Here is a 20,962-nt window from a genome sequence, read left to right on the forward strand (position 1 = left end):
ATGGAGATCATATCCCCCCCTTATGTATTATACATGGAGATCATATCCCCCTTATGTATTATACATGGAGATCATAGCCCCCCCTTATGTATTATACATGGAGATCATATCCCTCCCTTATGTATTATACATGGAGATCATATCCCTCCCTTATGTATTATACATGGAGATCATATCCCCCTTATGTATTATACATGGTGATCATATCCCCCCTTATGTATTATACATGGAGATCATATCCCCCCTTATGTATTATACATGGAGATCATATCCCTCCCTTATGTATTATACATGGAGATCATATCCCCCCTTATGTATTATACATGGAGATCATATCCCCCCTTATGTATTATACATGGAGATCATATCCCTCCCTTATGTATTATACATGGAGATCATATCCCCCCTTATGTATTATACATGGAGATCATATCCCCCCCCCTTATGTATTATACATGGAGATCATATCCCCCCCTTATGTATTATACATGGAGATCATATCCCCCTTATGTATTATACATGGAGATCATATCCCCCCTTATGTATTATACATGGAGATCATATCCCTCCCTTATGTATTATACATGGAGATCATATCCCCCTTATGTATTATACATGGAGATCATATCCCCCCTTATGTATTATACATGGAGATCATATCCCCCCTTATGTATTATACATGGAGATCATATCCCCCTTATGTATTATACATGGAGATCATAGCCCCCTTCTGTATTATACATGGAGATCATATCCCCCCTTATGTATTATACATGGAGATCATATCCCCCCTTCTGTATTATACATGGAGATCATATCCCCCCTTCTGTATTATACATGGAGATCATATCCCCCCTTATGTATTATACATGGAGATCATATCCCCCTTATATATTATACATGGAGATCATATCCCCCATATGTATTATACATGGAGATCATATCCCCCCTTATGTATTATACATGGAGATCATATCCCCCCCTTATGTATTATACATGGAGATCATATCCCCCCTTATGTATTATACATGGAGATCATAACCCCCCTTATGTATTATACATGGAGATCATATCCCCCTTATGTATTATACATGGAGATCATATCCCCTTATGTATTATTATGGATTTTGCTCAATTTAGAACGCGCAGCTTGGCATTATTAAGCTTGTGATCTACCAGAACCCCCAGATCCTTCTGCACCATTGATTTCCCCAGAAAAAAGACTATTTAAAAAAAAAATGGGTCATTTTGGGGGTATTTGTACTGTCCTGGTGTTTTCGGGCTTCAAGAAATGAGATTGGCTGTCAGTACATCAGGACTGATCGATTGTCAGATATATACCATGGTTTGTGAACTCTATAACTTTCCTACAGACTAAATAATATACACTAATTTGGGGTATTTACACCAAAGAAATGTAGCAGAATACATTTTGACCCAAATTTATGAAGAAAGAAAATTTTACAAATATATAACCTAACAGAAACAAAGAAAAACACATTTTTTCTTCAAATGTTTTTTGTTTATTTTTTTTTGTTTATCAAAAAATAAAAAACACAGTGGTGATTAAATACCACCAAAAGAAAGCTCTATATGTGTGAAAAAATTATAAACATTTTTTATGAATACAGTGTTGCATGACCGCACATTTGTCATTCAAATAGCGACAACACTGAAAGCTGAAAATTGGCCTGGTCAGGAAGGGGGTAAAAGTGCCCGGTTTGGAAGTGGTTAAAGTTCATGCGTGTGTAAAGGCAGGCATATGAATACTTTTGACAATATAGTGTATGTGTGTGTATATATATATATATATATATACATACACACACGCAGTATCTCCCAGAAGTGAGTCCACCCCTCACATTCTTGTAAATATTTGATTCTTTTCATGTGACAACACTGAAGAAATGACACTTTGCTACAATGTGACGTAGTCAGTGTACAGCTTGTATAACATGGAAATTTGTTGTGCCCTCAAACAGACAGCCAATAATATCTAAACCGCTGGCAACAAAAGTGAGTCCACCCCTAAGTGACAAGATCCAAATTGGGCCCAAAGTGTTAATATTTTGTGTGGCCGCCATTATTTTCCAGCAATGCCTTAACCCTCTTGGGCATGAAGGTCACCAGAGCTTCACAGGTTGCCACTGGAGTCCTCTTCCACTCCTCCATGATGTCATCCCAGAGCTGGTGGATGTTAGAGACCTTGCGCTCCTCCACCTTCCATTTGAGGATGCCCCACAGATGCTCAATAGGGTTTAGGTCTGGAGACATGCTTGGCCAGTCCATCACCTTTACCCTCAGCTTCTTTAGCAAGGCAGTGGTGGTCTTGGAGGTGTGTTTGGGGTCGTTATGTTGGAATACTGCCCTGCGGCCCAGTCTCTGAAGGGAGGGGGATCATGCTCTGCTTCAGTATGTCACAGTACATGTTGGCATTCATGGTTCCCTCAATGAACTGTAGCCCCCCAGTGCCGGCAGCACTCATGCAGCCCCAGACCATGACACTCCCACCACCATGCTTGACTGTAGGCAAGACACACTTGTCTTTGTGCTCCTCACCTGGTTGCCGCCACACACGCTTGACACCATCTGAACCAAATCAGTTGATCTTGGTGTCATCAGACCACAGGACACGGTTCCAGTAATCCATGTCCTTAGTCTGCTTGTCTTCAGCAAACTGATTGCGGGCTTTCTTGTCCATCATCTTTAGAAGAGGCTTCCTTCTGGGATGACAGCCATGCAGACCAATTTGATGCAGGGTGCGGCGTATGGTCTGAGCACTGACAGGCTGACCCCCCCACCCCTTCAACCTCTGCAGCAATGCTGGCAGCACTCATACGTCTACTTCCCAAAGACAACCTCTGGATATGACGCTGAGCACGTGCACTCAACTTCTTTGGTTGACCATGGAGAGACCTGTTCTGAGTGGAACCTGTCGTGTTAAACCGCTGTATGGTCTTGGCCACCGTGCTGCAGATCAGTTTCAGGGTCTTTCTTAATTTCTTAAAGCCTAGGCCATCTTATGAAGAGCAACAATATTTTTTTCAGATCCTCAGAAAGTTCTTAGCCATGAGGTGCCGTGTTGAACTGCCAGTGACCAGTATGAGAGCGATAACACCAAATTTAACACACCTGCTCCCCATTCACACCTGAGATCTTGTAATGCTAAAGAGTCACATGACACCGGGGAGGGAAAATGGCTAATTTACATTGTAGCAAAGTGTCATTTCTTCAGTGTTATGACATGAAAAGGAAGAATCATATATATATATATATATATATATATATATATATATATATATATACCTACATACATACACACACATTCTTGAACAAATGTATACAGTAAATCCAGAAAATAGCTGCTATGCTTAGTACAACCCCTAATATATACCACTAAAAAATATATAAAAACATACAACTGTGACAAAAATAAAGAACATTGTGCAAATCAGCTTCAAGTATCACTCCATAATTAACTACTTCCCATCCATAGGAAATACCTTGGATGGGTAGGGTGATTATCTCAGTCTTTGCTGCAGCAATGACAAAGATATCATTTTTTAAAGCCAGCAATTCCCTTCAATGAAAAAGAAGTCTTTAAAAAAAAACTATGCTGGTTGTCACTTATGATACCTTTATCACAAATTTCTGTATTGAGTCCTTTACCATTCCTTCAAATACCTTACATACTATTGATATTAGGCTGACTGGTCTATAGCTTCCTATTGTACACTATTTTTCCAAAAGTATTAGGCCAGACCTCCAAATCATGTGATTTATGTGTTCCAATCCCCTCCATGGCCACAGGTGTATACAATCAAGCCCCTAGGCATGCAAACTGCTTCTACAAACATTGGTGAAAGAATGGGTCGCTCTCAGGAGCTCAGTGACTCCAAGCGTGGTCCAGTGATAGGTTGCCACCTGTGCAATAAGTCCATCCGTGACATTTCCTGGCTACTAAATATTCCACGCTCAACTGTTAGTGGGATTATAACAAAGTGGAAGGAACTGGGAATAACAGCAACTCAGCCACCAAGTGATAGGCCACGTCACATGACAGGGCGGGGTCAGCGCATGCTGAAGCACACAGTGCGCAGAAGTCGCCAACTGTCTGCAGAGTCAATAGCAAAAGACCTCCAAACTTGGTATGGTCTTCAGTTTAGCACAACAACAGTGCGTAGAGAGCTTCATGGAATGGGTTTCCATGGCCGAGCAGCTGCATCCAAGCCTTACATCACCAAGTGCAATGCAAAGCGTCGGATTCAGTGGTGTCAAGCATGTCGCCACTGGACTCTAGAGCAGTGGAGATGTGTTCTCTGGAGTGACCAATCACGCTTCTCTGTCTGCAAGTCCTATGGACATGTCTGGGCTTGGTGGTTGCCAGAACGCTACTTGCCTGACTTCATTGTGCCAAGTGTAGTGGGGGAGGGATTATGTTGTGGGGTTGTTTTTCAGGGGTTGGGCTTGGCCCCCTAGTTCCAGTGAAGGGAACTCTTAAGGTGTCAGCATACCAAGACATTTTGGACAATTTCATGCTGCCAACACTGTGGGAAGAGTTTGGGGATGGCCCCTTCCTGTTCCAACATGACTGTGGACTAGTGCACAAAGCAAGACATAAAGACATGGATGAGCGAGTTTTGGGGTGGAGGAACTTGACTGGCCTGCACAGAGTCCTGACCTCAACCCCTTAGAACACCTTTGGGATTTTGGGATGAATTATAGTGGAGACTGAGAGCCAGGCCTTCTCATCCAACATCAGTGCCTGACCTGACAAATGTGCTTCTGGAAGAATGGTCCAACCTTCCCATAGACACCCTCCTAAACCTTGTGAACGGCCTTCCCAGAAGAGTTGAAGCTGTTATAGCTGCAAAGGGCGGGGCCAACTCAATATTGAACCCTACGGACTAAGACTGGGAGGCCATTAAAGTTCATGTGCATGGAAAGGCTGGCGGCCCAATACTTTTGTCAATATAGTGTATGTGTCAATATCCCCAGGGCAGTGCCCAGCTCCCCATGCCTTTCACACCTATTAGCGTTAAAAATGGCTGAATTGATTTGAAAGATTCTGCTCCCATTGACTTCCATGGGGTTCAGGTTAACATGTGAGATCTCTGATGTATAACAAGGCCTGATTTCCGTATAAAACTTTTCCCACATTCAGGACAGGAATACGGCTTCTCTCCTGTGTGCAATCTCTGATGTAGAACAAGGCCTGATTTCCGTGTAAAATGTTTTCCACATTCAGGGCAGGAATTTGGCTTCTCACCGGTGTGCAATCTCTGATGTATAACAAGCCCGTGTTGCCATGAAAAACATTTTCCGCACTCAGAGCAGGAATACGGCTTTTCGTCTGCGTGAATCTTCTGATGTGAGTAAAGTGAGGACAACCGTGAAAAACATTTCCTGCACTCAGAACAACAATACGGCTTCTCCCCCGTATGAGATCTCTGATGTTTAACAAGGTCTGATTTTTTTAAAAACCATTTTTTGCACTCAGGACAGGAATACAGCTTTTCTCCTGTGTGAGATCTCTGATGTACAACCAACCTTGATTTCCATGGAAAACATTTCCCACACTCAGGGCAGGAATACGGTTTCTCCCCTGTGTGAGATATCTGATGTTTAACAAGGTCTGATTTCTGTGAAAAACATTTTGCACATAGGAGGCAGGAATACGGTTTTTCCCCTGTGTGGGATCTCTGATGTAAAACAAATTCTGACTTGTGTAAATAACATTTCCCACACTCAGGACAGGAATGCGGCTTCTCCCCTCTGTGAGATTTCTGATGTATAACAAGGTTTGATTTTTGTGAAAAGCATTTTCCGCACTCAGGGCAGGGAAATGGCTTCTCCCCCGTGTGAGATCTCTGATGTATAACAAGGTCTGAATTGTATAAAAAACATTTCCCACACTCAGGGCAGGAATACGGCTTGTCCCCTGTGTGAGATCTCTGATGTCTAACAAGATTTGATTTCTTTGTAAAACATTTCCCACACACAGCACAGGAATGAAGCTTCCCACCCGTGTGAGATCTCTGATGTACAGTAAGACTCAATTCAGAGCTAAAACTTCCCCCACATTCAGGACAGAAAAAAATGTCCTCCCCCTGAATTTCTCCACCATCCCCCACAGTATGAGGTTGCTCAGAGTCAGAGGGATGTGATGGTCCATCCACACTGTGAAGTCCACCATCCATAGCTGAGATCATTGTCTTTTCTCCGGCACAACCTCTTGTGATCTCCTCATCTTCCATTTTACAACCCGAAGATAAAGTGAGACGATCCTCTGAGGGTTCCTCCATGACGTGTCCTGGAAAAACATAAAAAATATGATCATCAGATCACTGAACTCAACATTACATCTGGATCAGATAGATTCAAGTGAGAAGATGTTCTCTGTAGAGTTCCCAAGCAGTTGGAAATTTTTATCTCTTCAGTAAAAGGTCCTTTGGTCCTCCCCCCAGATCACTTCTACATTTCCCCAGCCTTGTCAGAAGACCAGGAACCAATGGGGACTGGGAGGGGCATGCTCTTCACACAACCACAAGCCTAGGCACTGGGTCATGTGATCTCTGATAATGACGAGGTTCAAAGTTCAGACTTGTAGGACCTTTAATAGAGAACAAGAGACCATAGGGCTAGGTATCAAATCAAGATTCAATCTGGATCAGGTCAGTTTTAGTGAGTAGATGTTCTCTGTGGATGTCCCAACCAGCTGTGACTTCCCCTCTTCAGTAAAAGGTCCTTTGGTCCTCCCCCCCAGATCACTTCTACATTTCCCCAGCCTTGTCAGAAGAACAGGAACCAATGGGGACTGGGAGGGGTATGCTTTTCACACAACCACAAGCCTAGTCAAGGTATTTTGGATAAACAAAAGGTTAAAAGTTTACACTTGTAGAACTATTAGCACAGAACAAGTGACCATAGGCCTAGGCTTCTGCTGATAACAACTGCTCTGCCATACTTTTATGTAATTTTCTGTGTTGTATTGAACTGCATTAGGTTTTTATTGTTTTGTAGTACGATGACATCTAGTGGAAGTTTTAGGCCCCTGCAACTTGTATACTACAGTATATGACTTTCTCTTCTCCTTCTGTATTCCCCTCATGTTTAATGCTAGTTAGTTTACTCATAACTAGACCCTTCCCATTTTTTCCATGTTCCCACAGTAAGTATTAGTACTTTGCAGAGACAGGGTTTAGGAAAGTTGATGTATTCGCACGCCTCCACATACTGGAAAAGAAAAACAAATACTCTGTACTTCAATTAACTGAATTAAAATGACATTAGATTCAACTTCTGTGTCTTACTAAAGAGTTACCCTAGGTCCACACCTATGCGGCCATGCGGGCCGCGTTTTTCTCGGGCACGAGAGCCCATTCATTTGACACGCAGAGAAAGAAGTCCCTGCACTACTCTGGAAAACGTAGCCCATACAGGATCCTCGGTTCCCAGTACGGTTGTGTTTCCCAGTGCAGGCGGCGTGCCATTAGAACTAATGGCACCCGCCCGCGGGTTCGCGATTCTCTGTGTGGGTGGTGCGGCTGCACGGATTTTCGTGCGGATCCGCAGTGGCACCACCCACACAGATGTGAACCGGGGGTTAAGCTGCCTGTAGATGGTGCCAAGTCAACAGGTGACCACATTGTCCACAGAGGCTAGACCTAAGGAGGTGGTCAATGTATAAAGCTGCATTTAAACAAGATATCTGTGTACTGTAACTAGGAGTACAACACAACCTTATGCTGCCATCTGAACCCCAAACTCTACATAAATCATGTCTGCAGCACAGAGAAGGGGGTTTATCTGATAGAAAAGAAGAAATAATGTGTAGGACGGGTATCAGTGACTATTATTGATAAACCGGATTTATAAAGCGCCAACAGTTTGCACAGCGCTTTACAATATAAGGGGGTGGTACAATTACAATGCATTTCAATACAGAAGGAACAGGAAGCCCCGGCTCATGGAGCTTACAATCTAAAGGAAGGGGGAGGTGGTACAAAAGGTGATAGTTGTAGGTGATGTTCTGATGGAGGTGGCTCAAGTACAGTTCTTAGGTGGAGGTGGGGTCGGCTTCTCTGAATAAGTGAGTTTTCAAAGATCACCTAAAGGCAGACAGGGTGGGGGCTGACCGGACATACTGGGGTAGGGAGTTCCAGAGAATGAAAGAAGCCCTGGAGGCGAGTGTGGGTGGAGGTGATGATGGAGCTAGAGAGCAAGATGTCTTGGGAGGAGCAGAGCGGGCGATTTGGAGGACATCTGTGGATAAGGTTGTTATTATCAATCTATGATTGGCTGATATCACTCATCTCCCGCCCTACTCTGGACCAATCACTGAGCAGTAACAGAGCAGAGATAACAGAAGAATATATTGTGGCTCACCTGTGCTGATCTCTGTAGGAGTGTCCTCCTCTTTGAATGTCCTCATCATTCCAGCCTCCTCCGTATATTGCTGATCATCCCTCACATACGTCTCTTCTACTTCACCCTCAACTTTCATCTTCATCAGATCTTCACCCTAAACCAACAGAATGGCAGAAATAACATCTGTAATATAGAAGGATTTATGATGTGAGATCACATAGAAAATATCATCTTGTAAAGTCCACACATCGTCTCCACATGTCAGAGTGTTCCATCACTTTATGTTCCAGACCCTCAACTCCACCGACCTGATGATGGTGAGGAATGGTGTGACCTTCCTGTGTGGAATCCCGGGAATACAGAGGACAGGGACATCTCTCTGGTGGGTTCCCATTACTGGATCCATCTACCTGATGATGGTGAGGAATGGTGTGACCTTCCTGTGTGGAATCCCGGGAATACAGAGGACGGGAACATCTCTCTGGTGGGTTCCCATGACTGGATCCATCTGTAGGAAACACACACACTGACTGAATCCATTGTTTCTATGTGTTTATCAGATGATGGGGGATCTAGATGGATCCTCCGTACTGCTCTCTCCTTTACAATAAAGTCTCCTCTTACCCGGTGATGTGAGGGGCGGCTGATTGTCCATCATGACGTCCTTGTAGAGATCCTTGTGTCCTTCTAAATACTCCCACTCCTCCATGGAGAAATAGACAGTGACACCCTGACACCTTATAGGAACCTGACACACACAATGATACAGTCACCATCCAGACACATCCCTTGTCTGTTACTGGAGAATGTCCCAGAATTCCCGGCACCACTCACCTCTCCTGTCAGCAGTTCCATCATCTTCTTGGTGACTTCTAGAATCTTCTGCATGTTGTGTCTCTCAGGTGTCAGGGAGTCACGTGGAGGCACTGTGATGGTCATATGGTCTCCAGACTTAGCAGGAGGAAAATTCTATTAAAAAAATAAATAGATAAAAAATATTTCACATTCCCAGAATCCTCCTCACCTCTCCGGTCAGGTCTGTGTTTTATTAATAGAGATAAGTGATGTCATGTGACCTCCCAGAATCCTCCTCACCTCTTCGGTCAGGTCTGTGTTTTATTACTAGAGATAAGTGATGTCATGTGACCTCCCAGAATCCTCCTCACCTCTCTGGTCAGATCTGTGTTTTATTAATAGAGATAAGAGTGATGTCATGTGACCTCCCAGAATCCTCCTCACCTCTCCGGTCAGGTCTGTGTTTTATTAATAGAGATAAGAGTGATGCCATGTGACCTCCCAGAATCCTCCTCACCTCTCCAGTCAGGTCTGTGTTTTATTAATAGAGATGAGAGTGATGTCATGTGACCTCCCAGAATACTCCTCACCTCTCCGGTCAGCAGGTAGATGATCTCCAGGGTGAAGTTTAATATCCTCTCAGTCATGTGACTCTGGTCCTCCATCTTAATTTATATGGTCATGTGATCCATGCAGGTTGACCTGGAGACACAGAATTATCTGGACTGTATTGATTGTACATTATTAGGATGGGTATGCAAGCGTTTAAAAAGTGGGCTGCCCCCCGTGGGAATTGTCAAATGTGCAGGGAGCTGATTCCCTCCAGTGTCTGTATTTGTGAAAAGCTGTTGCTTGGTAAATATCACAGAGATAATTTTTACAGATGGGTACTTTGTGTCCCTGCTAGAAGGATCAGAAACCAGATTGAAGGACTATAATATCTTATAAAGGGGAATTTCTAAAAACAAGAAACAGAATTAGACCACATGACTTTCCATCCAGGAGCTGCTGCAATTCATCCAAACCAGAAGCAGAGACTATTAGATATCTGTATTGGTCACAGATATCACTACTATCTCACTTACATAGCGGAAGACAGCATGGTGGGGAGCTGTCCTTCAGCAAAGAGTACTGTTGGGATCCTCATGAGTGCCATTGTGATTGATGATGGATTTACAATGGGAAATTCTTGGATTTTAATTTTGAAATAAAGGACTTGTCAAATGTTTGGACTTATTTCTGTTACAAATTTTTTTTTTTGGGTAAATGAGTAGGGGGAACAGTGTGGGGAGAGATATCTAGGTGCCCTCTTAATATTAAAGAGGACTTTCGAACTTTGATAAGCCCCCTACTTGCAGTGCCCAACAATTACTGGCCAGGGTTGCGGGAAGGAGGCCCTTGTACTCATCAACATGGTGACAAGGTACTTTGCCAAGGGGGTTCCCCCTGGCAAGGCACTGCCCATGTTGAGGGCATGTTGATTGTTATGGTTTAGGAGAAAAGACACACACTGTCCCCCCCCTTCCTGTCCAGCTAAGCTGAATGCACAGATTAAGGGTTTTATATGGATTTTTAGAGGAACCTCACCTTTTTTTTGGGCAACAGGTACCCTCTTAAAATCTATACTAGACTCCAAGGGTCCAGTATGTATTTTGGTCCTCCCTCCCTGTAGTCTTTTGGGACACGTGACAGGTCCCAGAAGACTACAGGACCATTCATGAAGCTCACGCTTCACAGCTAGGTGCCCACAATGAAGATGCTGGCCTCCTGGAATACAGGATGGCCAGTGAAACGGGCTGCGGGGGACACACCACGTGACCGAGGGACAGGTAAGTGGCTGTTTTTTAAAAGTCAGCAGCTACAGTTTTCTCAGTTGCTGACTTTTATTTTTTGACAGAGTGAGTGGAATTCATAAATACCACCAAAAGAAAGCTCTAGTTGTGTGAACAAAATGTAAAAAAATTTTGGCTTGGGTACAGTGTTGCATGACCGCGCAATTGTCATTCAAAGTGTGAGAGCGTTGAAACCTGAAAATTGGCCTGTGCTGGAAGGGGGTAAAAGTGCCCGGTTTTGAAGGAGTTAAAGAAATTAGACATTTTTAATATTCCACTTTAAGCATTTAAGAAAAAAAAAAAATCACTACTCCTGGCCAGGGGCGGACTGATAACTCATGAGGCCCCCGGGCAATAGGGGATCATGGGGCCCTTGTGTCCTTGCCCAAACTCAAAAAAGCCTATGAAAAAGGTACCAGGTGCATCTCATGGGGCCCTCTACTGACCCCGGGCCCTCGGGCAGTGCTCGAGTTTCCAAATGGTCAGTCTGCCCCTGCTCCTGGCCCAATGGGATGTTTTAAAAAATGCACCTTCCTCTCATGCTATGCCATGCTCAAACTTTGATGTTCACCAAACACCAATTGAATTGAACCCAGGTGTGTTCATCTCATCTCCAGCGAGAAGGTGACCCATCTCCACAATGAGGAGAATGTTCCGGCCCCGGAAGTGGGGGAATGTTGTGCCCCTGAAGGGGTTAATCTGGGTTCCCACACTATATATGTGTGTATCATCATCTGCTGGAGATAAAAGATGTCACAGTGACTATGGAGGAAGAGGACGGACGTGACTATGGGGGAAGAGGACGGACGTGACCATGGGGGAAGAGGACGGACGTGACTATGGAGGGAGAGGACGGACGTGACCATGGAGGAAGAGGACGGACGGGACCATGGAGGAAGAGGACGGACGGGACCATGGAGGAAGAGGACGGACGGGACCATGGAGGAAGAGGACGGACGGGACCATGGAGGAAGAGGACGGACGTGACCATGGAGGAAGAGGACTGACGTGACCACGGAGGAAGAGGACGGACGTGACCACGGAGGAAGAGGACGGACGTGACCACGGAGGAAGAGGACGGACGTGACCACGGAGGAAGAGGACGGACGTGACCACGGGGGAAGAGGACGGACGTGACCACGGGGGAAGAGGACGGACGTGACTATGGAGGAAGAGGACGGACATGACGGGGGGGGGGTTACTGGGTGTAAATAGGAAATACCATCTTATTACCTCCTCTGCTGCCACTTCCACCAACGTCTCCTCTCTACTTCTTCCCACCTCACCTCTCACTGGGAATATCCTATTTATACCTGACATCACTTCCTGTCTGTACCTGACATCACTTCCTGTCTGTATTCCATAGAGACTTCCTGTCTGAGTATAAGTGTGCTCACAACCTTGTGGAGCTCAGAGGAACTGCAGCCCCCAGAATTGCCTCTAAATGTGAACATGGCCTTGTCATTGTTTCCAAGCACCCTAAATGTTGCAGGACAGTCACAGTGTCAGTGAATTGGAAGCTGTTGGGGGAAAAGCTGAAAATAAAGTGAATCGGCTTGGGTTTAATGGACAGGGCCATTCAGCAGATACATCTAAAAATACTGCCTGTACAACATACTAGAGAAAAAGTAACATTTTAGAAAAAAAAATATATTCACAACCAAATGACATTTCCTTGCTGGCTTCATTTTTTTTTTTCTTAAGGATAAGGGTCTGGTGTGTGTTTTGGAGGGTCCTCATGTTGTTCAAAGAAAACAAATACAGCAGAGAATTGTCATTTAGCTGTGAATTTATTTCTAAAATGTCATTTGAGCCAATATCAAAGATGGGGCACTATTCCTCCCACCAATACCAATGATGGGACACTATTCCTCCCACCAATACCAATGATGGGGCACTATTCCTCCCACCAATACCAATGATGGGGCACTATTCCTCCCACTGATACCAATGACGGGGCAATATTCCTCCCACTGATACCAATGATGAGGCACTATTCCTCCTACTGATACCAATGATGGGACACTATTCCTCCCACTGACACCAATGATGGGACACTATTCCTCCCACTGACATCAATGATGGGACACTATTCCTCCCACCAATAGCAATGATGGGGCAATATTCCTCCCACTAATACCAATGATGGGGCACTATTCCTCCCACTGATACCAATGATGGGGCACTATTCCTCCCACTGATACCAATGATGGGGCACTATTCCTCCCACTGATACCAGTGATGGGGCACTATTCCTCCCACTGATACCAATGATGGGGCACTATTCCTCCCACTGATACCAATGATGGGGCACTATTCCTCCCACTGATACCAGTGATGGGGCACTATTCCTCCCACTGATACCAATGATGGGGCACTATTCCTCCCACTGATACCAGTGATGGGGCACTATTCCTCCCACTGATACCAATGATGGGGCACTATTCCTCCCACTGATACCAATGATGGGGCACTATTCCTTCCACTGATACCAATGATGGGACACTATTCCTTCCACTGACACCAACAGTGGGGCACTATTCCTCCCACTGATACAAATGATGGGGCACTATTCCTCCCACTGATACCAATGATGGGGCACTATTCCTCCCACTGATACCAATGATGGGACACTATTCCTTCCACTGACACCAACAGTGGGGCACTATTCCTCCCACTGATACCAATGATGGGGCACTATTCCTCACACTGATACCAATGATGAGGCACTATTCCTCCACTGACACCAACAGTGGGGCACTATTCCTCCCACTGATACAAATGATGGGGCACTATTCCTCACACTGATACCAATGGTGGGACACTATTCCTCCCACTGATACAAATGATGGGGCACTATTCCTCCCACTGATACAAATGATGGGGCACTATTTCTCCCACTGACACCAATGATGGGGCACTATTCCTCCCACTGATACAAATGATGGGGCACTATTCCTCACACTGATACCAATGATGGGGCACTATTCCTCCCACTAATGCCAATGATGGGAAACTATTCCTCCCACTGACACCAATGATGGGACACTATTCCTCTCACTGATATCAATGATGGGGCACTATTCCTCCCACTGATACCAATGATGGGGACACTATTCCTCCCACTGATATCAATGATGGGAAACTATTCCTCCCACTGATACCAATGATGAGGCACTATTCCTCCCACTGATATCAATGATGGGGCACTATTCCTCCACTAATACCAATGATGGGGCACTATTCCTCCACTAATACCAATGATGGGGCACTATTCCTCCCACTGATACCAATGATGGGGCACTATTCCTGCACTAATACCAATGATGGGGCACTATTCCTCCCACTAATACCAATGATGGGGTACTATTCCTCCCACTGATACCAATGATGGGGCACTATTCCTCCCACTGATACCAATGATGGGGCATTATTCCTCCCACTGATACCAATGATGGGGCATTATTCCTCCCACTGATACAAATGATGGGACACTATTCCTCCCACTGATACCAATGACGGGACACTATTCCTTCCACTGATACCAATGATGGGGCACTATTCCTCCACTAATACCAATGATGGGGCACTATTCCTCCCACTAATACCAATGATGGGGTACTATTCCTCCCACTGATACCAATGATGGGGCATTATTCCTCCCACTGATACCAATGATGGGGCATTATTCCTCCCACTGATACCAATGATGGGGCATTATTCCTTCCACTGATACCAATGATGGGACACTATTCCTCACACTGATACCAATGATGGGGCACTATTCCTCACACTGATACCAATGATGGGGCACTATTCCTCCCACTGATACCAACAATTCACACTATTCCTCCCACTCATATGAATGATGAAGTATTGTTTACTTCCACAAAAACATTTTCTACTCACAATGGCCACAGTCTTGCCCCCGGAAAGTCTGTAAGACAGTAAACTGGCCCTTTGTTTAGAATGTTTGGAGATCCCTGTCCTATAGCATAGGTGACAAACAAAAAAACAGCAAGTGGTCCTTCTAAAATCTATACCAAAACGCAAGCATGGGTCGAATTCTGAAAATCTATTCTCAGAATTTTAGTTCAAATTTCACACCATTAGTAGGCCACAGCAATGACCAATTTTTGAGTGATCATCAAATTTGAGTGATAAGGCATATTGGAAGGTTTTTGAAAAAGAAACAAATTTCTAATCAATGTTGGAAGAATCGCAAGAAATGTAATCGAAAAAGAAACGAGCAAGAGCTGTGACCTGGAAAGAAAAGAAAGTTCTTGGCCATGAAAATTCTTTTCTGTAGCAATATGAGGAGAAACTGAAGGCTTGGTTGGTCGAATTTTGAAATCAATGCTGGCACCATCGGATTACAATATTATTATTATTACACAGTATTTATATAGCGCCAACAGTTTGCTCAGCGCTGTACATTATAGTGGGAGACAGTACACGAGACAGTACAGTAACAATACAATAAAATACACGAGGGGTTCGAGGGCCCTGCTTCTTGAAGCTTACAATCTAGGAGGGAGGGGAGATTGGTAAAGGAGGAAATAGCTGTGGGGGATGGAGTGGTGGGGAGAGCGGAGGAGATCAGCAGATAGGTGAGGGCGGGGTAGGCTTCTCTGACGAGATGGGTTTTCAGGGTGCGCCTAAAGGTGAGGAGGGTAGGTGACAGTCTGATGGATTGGGGTAGTGAGTTCCAGGAGGATGGGGGAAGTTCTGGAGACGGGCATGGGAAGAGGAGACCAGGGAACTAGAGAGTAGGAGATCTTGTGAGGAGCGGAGAGTGCGTTTTGGGTGGTAAATGGATATCAGGTCGGTGAGGTAGTTTGGGGCAGTTTTATGAATGGCTTTGTACGTCAATGTTAGTATTTAGAATTTTATGCGTTTGGCAATCGGCAGCCAGTGGAGGGATTGGCAGAGGGGGGTGGTGGATACAGTGCGGTTGGTAAGTTGGATGAGTCTGGCCGCAGAATTCAGGATAGACTGAAGCGGGGATAGCCTGTGTTGGGGTAGGCCGGTGAGGAGGGAGTTACAGCAGTCAAGTCGTGATATGATGAGGGAGTGAATGCGTTGCTTTGTAGTTTCTGGAGTTAGGAACGTGCATATTTTGGAGATGTTGCGGAGGTGGAGTCTGCATGAATTTGTCAGCGATTGGATCTGGGGCTGGAAAGACAGATTGGAGTCTAGGATGACACCTAGTACTCTGGCTTGCGGGGTGGGACTGATGGTGGCGTTGTTGGTTGTGATGGAGAGGGTGGGGGGTGCGGGCTGGGGGGAAAACTAGGAGCTCGGTTTTGGAAAGGTTTAATTTGAGGAAGTGGAGTGACATCCAGTCTGATATACAGTTGCAAGAAAAAGTATGTGAACCCCTTGGGATTACGTGGAGTTTTGCATGAATTGGGCATAAAATGTGCTCTGAACGTCATCTAAGTCACAACAATAGAAGAACACAGTCCGCTGAACATAATACTACACAAACATTAGATGCTGCCATGGTTTAATTGCACATAACATGTAAACATTCACAGTGCAGGGAGGAAAAAGTATGTGAACCTTTGGACTTAATAACTGGTTGACCCTCCTTTGGCAGCAATAACCTCAACCAAACATTTCCTGTAGTTGCAGATCAGACCTGCACAACGATCTGGAGTCATTTTGGACCACTCCTCTTCACAAAACTGTTTCAGTGTAGCAATATTCTTGGGATGTCTGGTGTGAATCGCTCTCCTAAGGTCATGCCACAGCATTTAAATCGGGTTGAGGTCAGAACTCTGACTGGGCCACTCCAGAAGGCGTATTCTGTGCTGTTGCAGCCATTGTTTTGTTGAATTACTTGTATGCTTTGTGTCATTGTCCTGTTGCATCACCCATCCTCTGCGGAGCTTCAGTTGGCGGACAGATGGTCGTACATTTTCCTGCAAAATGTCTTGATAAACTCTGGAATTCATTTTCCCATCAATGACAACAATCCGTCCAGGCCCTGAGGCAGCAAAGCAGCCCCAAACCATGATGCTCCCTCCGCCATGTTTCACAGTGGGGATGAGGTTTTGATGTTGGTGTGCTGGGCCTTTTTTTCTCCACACATAGTGTTGTGTGTTCTTCCCAAACAACTCAATCTTGGTTTCATCTGTCCACAGTATATTTTGCCAGTAGTGCTGTGGAACATCCAGGTGCTCTTTTGCAAACTTCAAATGTGCTGCAATCTTCTTTTTGGACAGCAATGGCTTCCTCCGTGGTGTCCTTCCATGTACTCCATTCTTCTTTAATGTTTTCCTTAATGTAGATGTGTCAACAAAAATGTTAGCATGTGCCAGAGATTTCTGTAGGTCTTTAGCTGACACTCTGGGATTCTTCTTTACCTCATGCAGCATTCTGCGCTGTGCTCTTGCAGTCATTTTTACAGGACGACCACGCCTAGGGAGAGTAGCAACAGTGCTAAACTTTCTCCATTTGTAGACAGTCTGTCTTACCGTGGACACATGAACATCAAGGCTCAAGGAGATACTTTTGTAACCCTTTCCAGCTTCATGCAAGTCAACAATTCTTGATGGTAGGTCTTCTGAGAGCTCTTTTCTGCGAGGCATGGTTCACATCAGACAGTGCTTCTTGAAACCAGTAAACCCAAAACAGGTGTGTGTTTTTTAAGGGCAGGACAGCTGTCAGCAACACATCCAATATCATCACACTGATTGGAGTCAAGGTTGGCTCACTCCTGGCTCCAATTATCTCTGGGAGAAGTCATTAAGCTAGGGCCTCACATACTTTTTCCTCCCTGCACTGTGAATGTTTACATGTTATGTGCAATTAAACCATGGCAACATCTAATGTTTGTGTAGTATTATGTTCAGCAGACTGTGTTCTTCTATTGTTGTGACTTAGATGACGTTCAGAGCACATTTTATGCCCAATTCATGCAAAACTCCACGTAATCCCAAGGGGTTCACATACTTTTTCTTGCAACTGTATCGTTCAGTAGGCTAGTGATTTGGGCAGAGACTGAGGGGGTGAGGCGAGGGGTTAGAGAGATAGATTTGCGTGTCATCAGCATAGAGATGGTAGTTGAATCCGTGAGAGTGTATCATTTGACCAAGGGAGGAGGTGTAGATGGAGAAGAGAAGGGGCCCGAGGACAGAACCTTGGGGGACCCCAACAGAGAGGGGGAGTGAGGTGAATGTGGCAGCGTTATAGGGAACACTGAAGGAGCGTTGTGATAGACAAGAAGAGAGCCAGGAGAGAGCAGAGTCTCTGAGGCCAAGAGAGTATAGTTTTTTGAGGAGGAGGGGGTGGCGACCATGTCGAGAGCTGCAGAGAGGTCGAGGATTAGTAGCACTGAGTAGTGGCCATTGACTTTAGCGGTTAGCAGGTCGTTGGTGAGTTTGAGTAGGGCGGTTTCGGTGGAGTGTAGGGGGCGGAAGCCAGATTGTAGGGGATCAAGGAGGTTGTTGTTGGTGAGGTTGGAACTCATGCGATTATAGGCTAAGTGCTCAAGGAGTTTGGATGAAAATGGCAGCAGGGAGATGGGTCTAAAGTTGTTTATGTCACTGGAATCCAGGGAGGGTTTTTTACGTATGGGAGTGATGTGCGTATGCTTCAGAGGGGAGGGGAATGTGCCAGTAGAGAGGGAGATAATGAAGATGTGAGTGAGGGAGCGTAGGATGGAGGAGGAGGGTGATTGTAGGAATTGTTTGGGGACAGGGTCAAGGGGGCAGGTAGTAAGGCAAGCTTTTTTTTTTTGTAGAATGTCAAGATGGTGACCGGAGCAGTCCTGAAGCAGGAGCTCCGTCGCCCAAGTCCCCATCTGTTGCCATCTGGGCGGCAGCGGACTTCAATGGGGCCCTTGCAACCCTGCGGCCCCTGATAAGCACCCAGGGAGGGGTGCTGGGCCATTCTCATAAACCGAGGTACGCCTGTACATTAGTGTATTATACTAGTAATAGCGGTGATCAGCAACTTATAGTGGGACTGTCATAGTGCGGCGAGCAAGCTGGCACTGACACTGGCTGGGATGGACACTGATGTTGCTAGTGACACTAATACAGTGATCATTGATAATACTACACACTGTGCTAATGACACTAATGGGTGACAGGGGTGGTCAGAAGGGCAATCACGGGGTTAACTGTGTGCCTAACAAGTGTATGTGTGCTGCTTTTTCTCACAGGATCTGGCTGTCTTTTCTCCCTGAACTGGGAGTTAATTTCAAGGAGAATAAGCAGCCAGATCACTGTTCTGTGTGTTTGTAAACACAGAACTCTGTGCTGTGGTTGGCCACAGCAGATCAGCAGGTATACAGCCAAAATCATTGGCTGAAACCTGCTGTCAAACTCATGCTGTGTCCAGTCACAGCACAGATCAGCAGGGAGCACATGCACACACGCCTGAAAACCAGGAAGTACACCACGACATACCAGTACGTTGTGGTGCCTGGCTGTGCCACCCGATAGCAGTAAATATACTGTGAAGCAGGTGGCAAGTAGTTAAACATAAGGATATGAATTAATTAATGAAGGCTATAACTAGGTTTTTATGGGAAGAGACCACGAGTATCAATATCTACTGTAGCGAAACCCCCTGAGAGCCTCTGGTTTTGGGTTCCCCTATTTACCTGCACAGCCAGGCAACACGCATTTTTCAACATCCTTTCGGGGTCAGTAACCAGTCCATGGGCTTGTTTTATTTTGGGGTAAACAACTTGGATAGGGTCTAGGGTTATATGGGATGCCCAACTCAACTTGAAACCAAGACGCTGAGGTCAAGATTCCTAAATTCTGCACAAAAATGTTGTATCCTGAACCTTTTACTCCGGAGTGGCAACGGTCTCTTGATGGATCAGTAATGCAGTCTCTGTGAGGAACACCTTGTCCCCTTTAAGTGAATCTCTTCAGACCCCAGCTAGAAACTGCCCATCCACCTGGCTGTCTTTGAAGAGTATCCCAGAGCGAGATTCCAGAACAGACTTGTAAAACTGTCCCAGGAAGAACTGGTTGGGAATAGCACCTAGCAGCCCTCTATCTTGTAGGCCATGGGGGTGTAGAGGTACTCACACTGTCCTTGTGTCCCATAGCTTTGGATAATCTGCTTTCAGGCTTTCTGATGGGATGATTTCCTTCCTCAATCGACTGTAGGGAAGTGGAGCTCCCTCTGTCAACTTCCTTCTACCATCTATCCAACCTCCAGCCTGGAAGCAGAAACTTTGTTCTCCGGGGTCCCCTCCCAGGCTACACAGCAGGAGACCTCAGCACTTGATCTTCCACCAGACTCCCTTGATGGCCAGGCTATCCAAAATTTATGGACCTGTCTGCCACACTGCCAGGTCTCCTGCCTGGTATAGGTCAGACTTACAAGGATATGCAGATCAGCACCTTCTGTCCTTCACCCACTAGCTTCTAGAAACTTCTCCAAGCTTCTAGAACCAAGGGGAGGTACCAGAGGCCTGACCTGTAGAGCCCTCCAGCCTGACCTCACACTCAGGCTTCTAAAAAGCCTCTAACTACACTAAAAACTACACTATATTGCTAAATATATTGGGCCTCCTGCCTTTCCATGCACATGAACTTTAATGGCCCCCCAGTCTTAGTCTGTAGGGTTCAATATTGAGTCGGCCCCGCCCTTTGCAACTATAACAGCTTCAACTCTTCTGGGAAGGATGTCCACAAGGTTTAGGAGGGTGTCTATGGGAAGGTTTGACCACTCTTCCAGAAGCACATTTGTCAGGTCAGGCACTGATGTCAGATGAGAAGGCCTGGTTCGCAGTCTCCGCTCTAATATATCCCAAAGCTGTTTTATTGGTTTGAAGTCAGGACTCTATGCAGGCCAGTCAACTTCCTCCACCCCAAACTGGCTCCTCCATGTCTTTATGGACCTTGCTTTGTGCACTGATACACAGTCATGTTGTAACGGGAAGGGCAATCCCAAAATTGTTTACACAAAGTTTGAAGCATGCAATTGTCCAA

The 20,962-nt window shown here is 45.4% G+C and overlaps 1 protein-coding gene and 1 long non-coding RNA gene across 2 annotated transcripts in view; both read right to left on the reverse strand.

The window, feature by feature from the left end:
- Positions 1-1,500: 1,500 nt before the first annotated feature.
- LOC149429934 (uncharacterized) overlaps positions 1,501-20,962 on the reverse strand; it is a 69,977-nt gene continuing 50,515 nt past the window's right edge. Inside the window, exons 8-10 of the mRNA XM_089666369.1 lie at positions 8,679-8,909; positions 8,389-8,524; positions 1,501-6,313 (exon numbers count right to left, since the gene is read on the reverse strand). Coding sequence (XP_089522495.1) covers positions 5,094-6,313; positions 8,389-8,524; positions 8,679-8,909 — 1,587 coding nt within the window. The 3' untranslated portion in view covers positions 1,501-5,093. The remainder of the gene's footprint in view (positions 6,314-8,388; positions 8,525-8,678; positions 8,910-20,962) is intronic.
- On the reverse strand, positions 9,206-12,309 carry LOC149429935 (uncharacterized). Its single transcript, XR_016310087.1, has 3 exons — positions 12,231-12,309; positions 9,756-9,867; positions 9,206-9,339 (listed from the first exon to the last, which is right to left on the reverse strand). It is a non-coding gene; the product is annotated as an uncharacterized LOC149429935 (long non-coding RNA).

Source organism: Staurois parvus, unplaced genomic scaffold (genome assembly GCF_062004578.1).
Source record: "Staurois parvus isolate SC_StPar_1 unplaced genomic scaffold, SC_StPar_1.0 ptg002686l, whole genome shotgun sequence".
In the NCBI taxonomy this organism is placed as follows: Eukaryota; Metazoa; Chordata; class Amphibia; order Anura; family Ranidae; genus Staurois; species Staurois parvus.